Source organism: Limulus polyphemus, unplaced genomic scaffold (genome assembly GCF_000517525.1).
Source record: "Limulus polyphemus unplaced genomic scaffold, Limulus_polyphemus-2.1.2 Scaffold5227, whole genome shotgun sequence".
In the NCBI taxonomy this organism is placed as follows: domain Eukaryota; kingdom Metazoa; phylum Arthropoda; class Merostomata; order Xiphosura; family Limulidae; genus Limulus; species Limulus polyphemus.
The window spans coordinates 1-14,394 of NW_013670837.1; the positions used below are offsets into that span (position 1 = coordinate 1).

General features: G+C 33.8%; 1 protein-coding gene across 1 annotated transcript; it reads left to right on the plus strand.

Moving 5' to 3' along the window:
* Positions 1–979: 979 nt before the first annotated feature.
* Positions 980–5,763, plus strand: LOC106472298 (homeobox protein cut-like). The gene is made up of 2 exons (XM_013932932.2): positions 980–1,142; positions 3,184–5,763. The coding sequence occupies exons 1-2, from the start codon at positions 1,037–1,039 to the stop codon at positions 4,473–4,475; spliced, it is 1,398 nt and encodes a 465-aa protein (XP_013788386.2). The 5' UTR covers positions 980–1,036; the 3' UTR covers positions 4,476–5,763.
* The last annotated feature ends 8,631 nt before the right edge of the window (positions 5,764–14,394 follow it).

Here is a 14,394-nt window from a genome sequence, read left to right on the forward strand (position 1 = left end):
ATTAAGTAAAGACTTGTGTCGTTAAAATTTCGTCGGAACGAAGTTACGGAAAAATCAATAAACGAAACGGAGATGTAACAGTATCATCCTACAAACTGTAATTAATATTATCAGATTTATGAAACAAAATATCTACATTACAGGTGATTGAAAGATTGCAAAGGATAACAGAATTATTTCTACTTGATGTTGTGAGATAAGAATCTATAAAACCCACCTTTGTATAGTGAGAGATTTACCCATTTTACGTAGCCAGTTTTGTTTTTCTTTTCAAAATTAGTTTTTCACATGCACCTATAAAACTACAGTTAGTAAAATAACAAGTGAAAAAAAGATCACCTGTAAGTTTTTTTCATTTAAAAAATATTTATTATTAATTGTTACAGTTTAACAATATTACTATTGTTTCCTTACAAAATCTCATAAAATAATTGTAAGTTTGTGATAGACCTTGTTCTTTGTACCTATCATAAATTAGTACTAAATTACTAAGATTGTTACCAAATACACATATATCTCCTAGAATAAATTAATGCAAGTTTTTATATTCATTTAAGTTTGTGGATGATGGAGAGAGAATGAAACAAAGTAAATAAACAAACATGAGAACGTTTAGTTGTCCAAAAGTATTGTAGTTTCAAGTATTATGTGTACTTCTAGATGTGTTCAGTCAAGCTTCATCAATAGCAAAAAACTGTAATTTTTCCCACCTCATAAATGAATTTATACATAATGCCAGGTTTTGTTTGTACCACCTAGTATTACTGAATTGATATCTGATACATATATTGCTCGAATCTTATATTGTTCAGCAGACTTTTTCTAAATATATATAATTTTATTTCAAACAATACATTAACATTACAGAAAAATATTCACCCTGTTTTTATTAAACATAGATTACAGAATAAGGAAAAACTGTTCCAACCCTTTAACACCAAAATATTGAATCTCATTGCAGATTTTTGGTGAGCTGGTGTTGGGACTATCACAGGGGTCAGTCAGTGAATTGTTATCGAAACCAAAACCTTGGCACATGCTCAGTATTAAGGGAAGAGAGCCTTTCATTCGAATGCAGTTGTGGTTAACTGACCCCAAAAATGTAGAAAAGTTGCAGTCTATTAAAAACCAGAGGAGAGGAGGTAAGGAACGATTTCAGTACATATTAAATGATGCATGGCTAGATAGTTCAGATATTTGTTCAACAAAAAATACACATAGTTCAAAATGAATACAAAACTATTTAAATTTTCAAAATCATTTTATGTACCCATTACATAACATAACGTAATGTTTTGGGACAACAAGGGACCTATTAGCCCATCTCAACTGTCCCATCTTTTAAACTAAACTAAAACTATTATTAAGAAGAAAGAAAAAAAATCTTAAAGCCGGCCCTTATCATTTGTATAGTTATCAAGCTTACTCTTAAACTCACTTAAATTTGCCAGGTGGCACAGCGGTATGTCTGCAGACTTACAACACTAGAATCTGGGATTCGATACCCATGGTGGGCAGAACACAGATAGCCCATTGTGTAGCTTTGTGCTTAACTACAAACAAACACATACATTTACTGCCTCCAAAACATCTGAAAGCAACCCATTCCAAAGCCATCCACCCTGTTACAAAAATAAAACTGTCTTAGCTGAAGATGGCTCCTACCCTACCAAAATTTATACTTGTGTCCCCTAGTTGTACTATTCTCATTGTTAAGTATAAAAAAAAGATTATGCATCAACATTATCAATTTCATTTACAATTTTAAACACCTCAATCAGATCTCCTCTAACTCTTCTTTTTTTTTGAAGAGAAAACAATTTGAGAGATTTCAGCCTCTCCTCTTATGTAAACCCCTCCACCCCAGGCACCATTATAGTAACCCTTCTCTGAACTCTTTCCAACAATTCAGTGTCTTTCCTAAGGTAAGGAGCCTAAAATTGAACACAATATTCCAAATGTGACCTAACCAGTGACCTATACAATGAAATTATACCCTCTTTAAACTTGTATTCAATATTTCTGTAGATGCGACCTAAAATCCTATTTGCCCTACCACTAGCAACAGCACACTGCTTGGATGGCTTTAGAGACTGATCAACTATTACACCAAGATCCGTTTCCTTCATAACACTGTTAAGGTTATTCCCATCCAAATTATACTTATAATTCAAATTATGATAACCCACGTGCATTATCTTGCATTTATTATAATTAAAACCCACCTGCCATTTATTTGACCAACTCACTAAATGATCTAAATCTTTTTGTAAATCAGCAGCATCCTCTTCACAGCTAGCAACACCCAAGAACTTAATATCATCTGCAAATTTAAGTAATTTATTGACCATTCCTTCATCTATGTCATTGATGTAAATCAAAGAGCAAAGGTCCTAAGACTGAGCCCTGAGGTACCCCACTTGTTACATTAACTCAGTTTGACTGAACTCCATTTGTAACAACCCTCTGCTTTCTTCCATCCAGCCACTCTTCTATCCAATTTGCTAACTTATCCCCCACACCTATAATTTATTTGCAAGTCTTTTATGTGGCACTTTGTCAAATACTTTCTGAAAATCCAGATACACCAAATCTATACCTTTAACTTCATCTACATAAGCAGCAACTTTTTCAAGAATGTCAAAAGATTTGTAAGGCAAGATTTTTCCCTTAGTGAAACCATTAAAATTCTAAACTTTGTTAAATGGCTTTGCAGAGCATCTTTTATCAGAATTTTCAAAACTTTTCCCACAACTGATGTAAAACTAGTGGGTCTATTATTGCTGGGAAAATTTTTATCACCTCCTTTGAAAATAGGAGTGACATTAGCTAAATTCCAATTCTCTGGTACCTGCCCACTATTCAAGGACCAAAAATAGTAGCAAGTAGCTCACATATCCAATCCTTAACCTCCTTCGAAACCCTTGGGGAAATATTATCTGGCCCAGTATTCTAGTAACAAAAAACAATGTGGTTGAGTAAATGCACCCTAAATGAAATAAAATATCATGATCATTTTAAAAATATAAAGTCATTTCTGAGTATAAAATTTTTTTTCGTTGATTGTTAAATATTTAATTGTCTATTGAAATCTCACATTTATCTGTTGAAATCTTACGGTTAGTATAAATTGTTTATATATCAAATCTCAACCTGCTTGATCAATACTGTTTTCATTTTTAGCAAACAAAAGAAAAAGAAATCACACAGATGTCGAGATTCCCTGGTCTACTTATGAAAACCACACCTACAACTACGCTTTCCCTCCACCTTCACCGTATCTTTCAGCCAAGAAATCACGATTCTTGTTCTCTGAAGAGCAAAAGGAAGCACTCCGTTTAGTTTTCTCCATGGATCCATATCCAAGTACAGCCACAATTGAGTTTTTAGCAAATGAACTCAATTTATCAGTCCGAACAATAACCAATTGGTTTCATAATCACCGCATGCGTCTCAAACAGCAACCGTTTGCTAACAGTGATGACTACTTATCCAATGAAATTGGAACAGGCAAAATACCTTCAGCACACACATCAGGAATGAAGGATGGTACAAAGTTTGATCCTGTACAGTTTCGATTGATTCTGAATCACCGGCTTGCAGAACTGACTCAAGAAAAAAACAGTAATAAAACCCAAAAAATATGGTCCTCTACCATTCTGAACAGTTCAGCACTTTCCACCCATGATGATTCTTGTACTTTGGACCTGAGTATTTCTAGTCAACGTTTTCCCCATAGAGGTAACAATTATTATGAACTCAACTCTACCTCTGAAACTGCAAGTGCTGGAAATGATGATCATTCAAACAGTGAGCAAAATGATGATTCAAGTTATTCCTTTGAACGAGGCTTATCAGAAAGTAGTGACAGAGAATCTACAGATGACCAACCCCTGTCCTTTTCTACATATGATCCACATCAGAAACAAACAAATTTACAAAAAAAAGCAACAGACCCATCTAGCAGCAGTAAACGAAGGAAACCTGCCATGCCACAGTGGGTGGACCCAGGACTGGAGTTGTCTCCTGATAGCGATCTCTACAGTGAAAGTGAAGATAATGATATAGAACCAGAAAGTAAAAAAAATAAGGAGATTATAAATGGGGTTTGTGTTCTTCAGACTGGAAACTTTGATTTGTGCATGCCTAAGGAAAACACGGTACGGATTGAGCCAGCTCCAGCTCCAGATGAACACGAAGTAAACCCTAGAAGCAAGAAGGAAACTACGACGAAAAATAACACAGTAGATTCTATGAACATACAAGTATCAGTGAGATCTGATAATAAAGAAATCAGAGAAGATATCAAAATTGACAGAAAGTATAATATTGAAAGGCTTGAAAGGTGTTTAAAAGATCAGGAGGAAGGTTGGGATATTGATGAAGAGACAGAAAAAGAATGCAATAATAATGAAACATGTGATGGCAAACATAAACATAAAACTCTAGGGCAGATGGGTGTTTTGATGAAGTAACTTAGGTTTTACTTAGAAAAAGTAAAAGAAAGAGATAATGATTTACTTAAACTTGTCTAAAAAATATGTAATGTGCTGTAAACACAGAAAAGGAGTGGTATTCATGGAGCTGGGAATCATTTACACTTTTAGTGACCATGTGTTTTGTGTTTAACACATCTTGGCTTGCAAGTGGCCTTAGAGATATTAAACCTGAACTATAAAATAGTGGGAAATAACTTTAGGCTTAACTGGACATGAAATAAATAGATTTAATTAATATCGGATGTAAGGGCAGTTCCAAGAGACATGCAAATACAATGTGATAATGCCATTATAGCCTTCTTGTTGCAGCCAGAGGAGGCTCATGTATTCAGTATAGTTGCCATCTAGAGCCTAACATCCACAAAGTGGTCCTCTAGAAATTAGGCTTTATTTGTCAATGTTCAAATAAGTAAAAACGATGTCTCATAACTGTGTGATTAGTGGAAAGGATTTTTTGCATGCGATGCTCAGCATAGTCACCATACATATTCAATTCTCTGTGTTCTAATTGGAAATGTTTTGAATTGTATATAGTTAAGTCAAATTATGTTTAGAAATAGATGGGTACAATTTTAAATTTTTTTAATTATTTTGATTTTGTTCTTTCTTAACCGAAGAATTCGTAGATAAAGAAGTATGCATTAATTTACTTTTTTATCACTTGTGTGTAATTTCTTTTATACGTATGGATTGCAGGTACGTAAGCATTATTTATCATTAAAAGGTTACAATATTGTTTTCATTCTTCTAATAATGCCTTTCTGTATCGTTGCTGAGGTCAATCAAAGAAACCGGTGACTAGCACTATCTCATCTTAACTAAGATTTACTATTATATAAAACAAAATAACCTGGGTTCTGGTTTATCTAGATAACAGTGCCCTGGAGAATTTGGAGGTGCATTACATCATAACTCTAGTCCAGAAACAGGCTTATTAGACCTGGTCCACTAGCTTAACTGTTTTATATATATATATATCTGTGTGTTTTCTTAATATTTAGTAAATTCTTCTTACACTCGTCAAAAAATTCAAATTTAAATAATGCCATCTGCATTATTTAGAGAACTTTTAACATTTCATGTTACTTGTAATACCCCTTTCATGTGAATAGTTGCTTTTTTGTTGTTCTTACACTTCAGCCTTAGAAGACTAAATTCACTTCCTCAAGCAAATACTTGAATCAGTTTTCAACCAACATGTGTTTGTCACATTAGTTATACATGCCTGACATAGTGAAAAATACCATTAAAACAGAAAAGCTTACTTTATTTTAATATTTAGAGTATTGTAGGATAGTACTAATGGTTGGAGACGGCTTGAATGGGTAATGAAGAAAAACTTTAATATAAGTTTAACATAACAGCAAATGTACAACGTTTCGACAAGGTTTTGTCATCATCAGGTACCCACTACGTTTGCTGTTATGTTAAACTTATATTAAAGTTTTTCTTCACTACCCATTCAAGCCGTCTCCAGCCATTATTAGTCTCAAAGTGGGTTCCTCGTCATCGAATTATGGGATAGTGATATCTTGAGGTGAATATTTTTATGAAAAACAAAATTTAGAAGTTTCTCCTGATCCTTATTTACTCAATTCAAATTTCGCACAAACAAATTTGGATAAAGAATCATTTTTAGGTCTTTTAATTAAAAATAATGAGAGAGGCCACTATCTGTAATGTTCAGTTAAGCTAGCTACTAGTTTAGATGAAATGAACTTACAGCATAGAAGTTTCTACGTCACTATGGGGGCCCCCAGTGGCACAGCGGTATGTCTGCAGACTTACAACGCTAGAAACCAGGTTTCGATACCCGTGACGGGCAGATAGCCCTTGTGCAGCTTTGTGCATAATTAAAAACAAACAAATAAACAAACAATCACTTTGGGTGAATGGCAAAAACCATTTATTTTCATGTTTAGTTTGTGATGTAACTTTTGTCTATTTTAAAAATAAGAGTCAAGATATGCAAGTGATTTCACCCCCCCCCCCCACACACACATAAAGAAACTTTGAGTACCAGTAATGCTTGAATATATCCTGGTTATTTACTTTGACATGAAAGGTGGCCGTTTTAGAGACCAAACACTAGTATTTCTTATTTTAAAACTTAGACTGGTTCAGTATTCTAATTTACTATCAGTGTGTTTGTATTTATTGTATACATTTGTGAATGAACCGGTAGGATACAAACTGAATTGCTTTTAGTGGTTCCATTTATTTATTTTTTTTTAAAGCTGTTTTTATAGCTTTAACATTTAGTTGTAGCCATGCAATTTACTAACGCTATGATTTATCACATAGCATCACGGTTAATTACCTATTAAGGTGCTACTTCGCAGTGATAATTTCATCAACAGAAGCTATATTACACGCTTCTGATAACATCACAAACATCGTAATGATGATAAATGCTTGATTAAGTTCGATGTGAGTTGATCACATTACAGATTGAAGGCTTCAACGTAAAAGCATGCAAGTTTATTACTGAAATAATTTAACAAGTTTTTTAACGAAAATTTTATGGCTTTTCTCTTCCCTGTTGAGGACAGCAAGAGTTTTTATTCCACTGCACGTGCTTTGTTCTTTATATATATATAAACACCACTTTCATCGTTTTAGAAATGTCAGTATTAATTTTTCATTTAGCAACATAACACTGAAAAATATTCATGTAGATGGTGTTCATATTACATTTAATTTTAGTTTTAAAAAGATATTTTGTATTATCTAGTGTAACCGAACGCTTAACTTTCTCTCCTATTTTTCATCATTTACTTATTTAATGGTCAGTAACTCCTAAAGCATAAATGAAACTGTAAGTAACCATCTCAGTATACTTTTATTTCCTATGATACTTCAGTCGAACAATAATTTCTTCAGTCTTGCACCTAAATCTTTAACCCTTACTTTCCAGTTCGACCAAAAAACACCTAACATAACGATAACACATCACTGGACGTAAAAAATTAAAAAGGTTCACTAGTGAACTTATATTTCAGGCAGAAGTATCAGATAATATTTCCGTGTAGTTTGATCTAAGTATTTGTTATCCGACAAATGTACGATTAATAACCATAAGTTCTTTTGGTGAACCGTTAATCTGTCATTAAGTTTGGCCATGAAGAGAAAACGATTATTTGATAATCATAAGTTCTTTTGGTGAACCGTTAATCTGTCATTAAGTTTGGCCATGAAGAGAAAACGATTATTTGATAACCATAAGTTCTTTTGGTGAACCGTTAATCTGTCATTAAGTTTGGCCATGAAGAGAAAACGATTATTTGATAACCATAAGTTCTTTTGGTGAACCGTTAATCTGTAATTAAGTTTGTCCATGAAGAGAAAACGATTATTTGATAATCATAAGTTCTTTTGGCAAACCTTTAATCTGTCATTAAGTTTGGCCATGAAGAGAAAACGATTATTTGATAATCATAAGTTCTTTTGGCAAACCATTAATCTGTCATTAAGTTTGGCCATGAAGGGAAAACGATTATTTGATAACCATAAGTTCTTTTGGTGAACCGTTAATCTGTCATTAAGTTTGGCCATGAAGAGAAAACGATTATTTGATAACCATAAGTTCTTTTGGTGAACCGTTAATCTGTCATTAAGTTTGGCCATGAAGATAAAACGATTATTTGATAACCATAAGTTCTTTTGGTGAACCATTAATCTGTCATTAAGTTTGGCCATGAAGAGAAAACGATTATTTGATAACCATAAGTTCTTTTGGTGAACCGTTAATCTGTCATTAAGTTTGGCCATGAAGGGAAAATAAAGAGTGAAATTACATAATGGATAGCTTTTCAAGGTACTAACTAGCATTATTTTGTCTTCTCAGAACCGTATAGTTTCAACGAAATCTGAAAATGTTTCATTCTTGAATGCATATACAGTATTTTGTACGGCATAGTTTTATCCCGTTATTTTGGGAAGGTTTTTAAGGTTCTCAACATATACGAATTGTTGTTACTGTTTATTACTTTTTGTTTAAATGTGTCTTAAAATCGAGTTCTTGTTGTTCTAGTTTACTCACGAGCATGAGAGAAGCAGAATTATCTGGCTTCAGAAGCGTCGCTAGGCACTGGCATACGGACCCGTGTATTGTCCCGAATCCCGAATTGGATATCATACTATAACGCCGAAAATTTACGCGCCCGAATTTTTTAAGCACCTAGCGACGCCTCTGCCTGGCTTAACAAATTCAACTTCATGTTGTTGTTTTCTCCTGCAGTATTATGAATTTTTTCAACACTGTAATGCTATAATAATGTAAAACGTATTTTTAACGAAACAAAAGTTTTTAGATGTGCGCGAGTGAGATTTGCCAGACCGATAAGGGAAAACTGTAACCAAACCTCTAATGACACTCTCCTGTCACCTTTCATAAAAACACCTGTTTCTTATCATCACAATATAATATTTCAAACCTATTGTACCTTTTCTGTAGTGATATTCATCTTGTAACTTTTCGTTTTGCAATTTCAAAAATATATTATGCAAAAATGAACAGTCGTAAGGCGTCGCTACTTGTATACACGTAGATGAAACGTTAGCCTAGATTGAAACGTAAAATATGCGCTCGCTTTTCTAATATGTCTTTTTGTTCTTTTTTATACATTCACGGGAACTTTTCCCAATAACTTAGATATTTGGCATCCCTAACTTGCAATATTTTTAATAGTTCAGATTTTGCCTTTATCGTTGTAATAATTATATATCGCCGTGCGTTATATATATCGCTAGCTGTTTTTGTTTGTTTTCCACTTTTTTTTTGTGAGATAATGATGTGACTATTTAGATGTTTTGTTCAAAAGCTTTGAGCATAAAACACACTGTGTTATGTGTTTCCTTCCTGTACGAGTGACAAAAGAAAAATATTGCCCAAGCTCAACAGTGTGTGGATAGTGGACTTGTAGCAGACTCCAAAAGAACACGTATTGTAGTGGGGGTCATTTTAAGTTATTGATTTAGAATCGACGATGTTATTAGATGTTTAGCACTACGTGGATTCACGTGAAGTTAGTTGTTTTAGTTTAAGTGTATAGTTTTTCAAAAGTAAACTGTTGCCGCAACAAAATGTGTTTTGAATATGTGTATCATACAATGTGATTATGATTATGGTGTACCGGTGAAGTGAGGCAGGTCTCTACCCTTTTTTTTTTATTACATTGTAATTCATGTTTGAATATGATGAACTATGTATTGTTGCTGTTCAATTTCTTCAGATGTGATAATAATATCATTTTATCAACTGCCAATTGTTTTAGGACAATTGTTGCCTTTTCAAAATTTAAACCACATTTGTCGATTTTGAGGAGTGTGTGGTTTTCTGTGAGTGTTTGTTCAAGTTTTTCAGTCTTGCACGAAAATATCCATTTCATTTTCTCTCTAGCATTAAGTTGATCATGTAATTTCAACATATGAAAAAAAACAAAAAAAAAACATTTGTGGTAACTTTACGCCTTTTTCCTCAATTATTGTCATAAACCCCAGAACCTGTGTGGCTGGGCGTTTGATATTCAAATTCATATTGATATTTTTATTCCAATTTCATATAATAAAGTTGGACATTCTTCAGAGAAAAGATTACTGTGTGTTACTCCTTTATCAAAAAACATACATTTCAAAAAAGATAACTTATTTAAAAAAACTAATACAACGAGCTTCCTCCTCTCGCCATGGCGACAAGCAAATAAAATCACCTAAAAACTGCGTTCTCCTAAGATATGTATTTTAACTTTTCCGTGTTTTTAAAGGTACAAACATAAGCTTAATAATGTGACTTAACAACTTAGAACTACAGCTACAGTTTACTTGTATATAATAGTTAGATCCAAGGAAAACGCAGCTACATTTTACTAGTTTATAATAGTTAGATCCAAGGAAAACACAGCTACAGTTTACTTGTTTATAATAGTTAGATCCAAGGCTATTATAAACAAGTAAAGTGTAGCTGTGTTTTCCTTGGATCTAAAAAACACAGCTACACTTTACTTGTTTATAATAGTTAGATCCAAGGAAAACACAGCTACAGTTTACTTGTTTATAATAGTTAGATCCAAGGAAAACACAGCTACAGTTTACTTGTTTATAACAGCTAGATCTAAGGAAACACAGCCACACTTTACTTGTTTATAATAGTTAGATCCAAGGAAAACACAGCTACTGTTTACTTGTTTATAATAGCTAGATCCAAGGGAAACGCAGCTACAGTTTACTTGTTTATAATAGCTAGATCTAAGGGAAACACAACTACATATAATATACCTTCTGGTGCAGCATGAGATATTAGAATTCAGCTAAAAATATTAAGAGAAGCAAAAAAAAAATTATTTCAGTCCGTTAAGACAGACAAACTCTTAATCTAAACCATTCCACAATAAAAACAAACAAGATGTCTATATTTCATTGTTAAACTTTCAAACGGTAGATCAGAGTGGATAGTAGATAACATTACGATTTCTAGGAAACCACAAGAACACGTCACACTTTATAAACAACACGTCACACTTTATAAAGAACAGGTCACACTTTCTGGATTCAGTTCTCGTAATTAAGTTATGGCCAAATATGAATTTTGAGAATTTCCTAAAGAAAAGACACATCTTCAATTATAAATAAACGGGTAAGTTTTAAGTTTTGAGGCTTTCAACAATGTGAGGATACATCACTAGTGTAATACATAAACAGATAATCGCTAGGCTATTGTATATCCCTCCCCCTCAAAATAATTTTATCACCTCATATATTTCTGAAAAGAATTCACTTGTTTACCATTTTTTTTATTTCATCTTAAGATTGATATTAGGCATTATTCGCAAACACCTATTACAATACAGAATGTGTTTCCAAATATGGTTAAAGATTTGTGTTTTTCTTATTTTCCGGCCTTTCCTACACCAGACTACAGCACGTTTGGTATCGTTAGAGTTGTAAAAGAGTACAGAATAAGACTACAACTTCGATTTGATGTGTTTTGCTTCTAGTTAACTGAATCTGACATAAAAACCAACAACTAGGAGTTATGAGAGAAAACTAAAATTTCATTATGTCCACCCAAATATAATTTTTCAGCTTAGTAAAACTGCATTCGACAAGGAGCCCTGACCATAAATATACCTATACGACAACATAAATTTAATTGTGACGAAACACACTGCTTTATTCGTCTTCATTACCACATTTCTCTTCGTCTGGTCCCCCAGTGGCACGGCGGTATGTCTGCGGACTTAGAACGCTAGAAACCGGGTTTCGATACCCGTGGTGGGCAGAGCACAGATAGCCCATTGTGTAGCTTTGTGCTTAACTTCAAACAAACAAACAATTCCAAACTAACGAGATTTTCGTCAGACATATCTATTTTTAGCCGCGGCATATCGGCTCATAGAATGTCTCCGAGTTTTTCAAGTACAAACTTTTAGTTCATGGCTCCGTCATCTCTTGATAGATTTGAGATATAATTACAGTTTTGGACTCAGGAGGTCAAACCCTTTCTATTGATGTATCTGACCATACTCAAGGTCTCATACATTAATTTACTCTAATCCGGCTTGAAAGAGTTTCAATTTGAGGGTAGGCTGGTAGAGATCCTGATGAGTATTAAAATCGAATCGGGTATACGGGCGCCCCACGCTTGATATTGTTGGCACACAAAAATACAGCTAATAAAAAGGAAAAAAAAAATGGTCTCATAGAATCATTTACTCTAATCCTGCCTAAAAGAATTTCAAGTGCTGCGGCTATTGAGGGTTCCCTCCTGTTCACTGCTTGATATCGTAACAGATTAAGTTTGTTTGTTTTTAATTACGCAGAAAGCTACACAAGGGCTATCTGTGCTCTGCCCACCACGGCTATCAAAACCCGGTTTCTAGCGTTGTAGGTCCGCAAACATACCGCTGTGCCACTGGGGGGCCGTAACGGATGAAAACACGTGCTAAGTAAGACTTATCGAAAACAAAGTTCAAGACTGGAATTCAATGAACGCTGGATGAAATATAATATTTCCCAATGTATAAAACCCTATATTGGTCAGTTTCATCATTCTAACGAAGGTTTTTTTAATAAGTGTATACATATATACATACGAAAAGAAATTGGAATCAAAAGCTAAATATTAATCATAAATCATACTTGTAATTTTTTAAATAACCTTAAATTTACCGCTTTTACTCAGAAATATTCATTAAAAATTTTACATATACATATGCCGAGGTAATTTTGAAGTATTAAATTTGTAAATAATTCGATATAAACGTTCTATAATATGGACTCAAACAAATGACACTATTCCCCATCTGAAGGCCCGGCATGGCCAGGTGGTTAGGGCGCTCGACTCACAATCTGAGGATCGCGAGTTCGAATCCCCGTCACACCAAACATGCTCGCCTTTTCAGCCGTGGGGGGCTTTATAATGTGACCATCAATTCCAGTATTCGTTGGTAAAAAAGTAGCCCATGAGCTGGCGGCGGTGGGTGGTGATGACTAGCTGCTTTCCCTCTAGTCTTACACTGCTAAATTAGGGACGGCTAGCGCCAATATCCCTCATGTAGCTTTGCGCGAAATTCATAACAAACCAAACCCCATTTTAATAAGTTTCAAAGGACTTTTTTAAAGAAATAATCAGCATTTTCAGACAATTATTTTTGGGGTAGGTTTTCAATATTTTACCCGTTCTGGAAACAATATACATAAGCTTAAGAGCATTATATAAGAAACATCTTTATGATGAAACGAATTTTAAGTTCGTATGACATGTTATAAACTTCGTGTATCTGTTTAAAAATAATAAGAAGAAGAACGATAAAATCTTGAAATCATGATTATCTCCATTTTTGATGATTTTATAAAAAAAATATTATTTTCAAACTTTTTTACAGCTGTTAGTTAATAACCAAGTATATACATTCTAAAAGAAAGATAAAAGATTTATGAAGGGTCCACCATTCGAAAGTACTCCCCGTCACCGAATAAGCTCGCCCTTTCAGTTGTGGGGGCGTTATAATGTGGCAGTCAATTCGTTAGTAAAGGAGTCAGGCCTTTTCCTAGGGAATTTTTCAACTGCACAATTACGTTTTAAGTTCATCATTGTTTAATATATGACGCCTTATTGTACCTCGTATATTCAGGCCTAGTAACAAATGGTCCGAGAAATGAAGAATATTCCAGTAAAAACATTTATTTATCAACTCTGGAATGGAAATTAAATTAAACACTCTACAAGTTCATTTGTTTGTTTGAAGTTAAGCACAAAGCTACACAATGGGCTATCTATAATCTGCCCATCACAGGTATCAAAACCCGGTTTCTAGCGTTGTAAGTCTGCAGACATGCCGCTGTGCCACTGGGAAGCCCATAAGTTCATATGTTATATGTTCATAATATGTCATATTATACAGTAAAAATAAAACGTTAAAATTATATTAATATAATCAAATCCCATTATTTGTAATATATTAGTTGAAAATTGGTTAAGTCAAAAATATTCTATTATTTTGTTGTTCGTTTTCCAAATAAATTATCATACATCTTTTTTGAATGATAAAAGTCTAGTTTGTTGGTTTTTTTAATTTCGCGCAAAGCTACACGAGGGCTATCTGCGCTAGCCGTCCCTAATTTAGCAATTCGTTGGTAAAAGAGTAGCCCAAGAGTTGGCAGTGGGTGGTGTTAACTAGCTGACTTCTCTCTCGTCTGTCACTGCTAAGTTAAGGACGGCTAGCGTAGATAGTCTTCGGGTAACTTTGGGCGAAATTCAAGCAACAAACAAGTTTTCGAAAGCGCAAGAGTCATGGGGTTTCGTATTTTTGTCATCATACTAAGCACATGTACACAGCGTGGTCATAAGTAAATAGACACCACCTTTTCATATTCACATGAATTGATATATTTA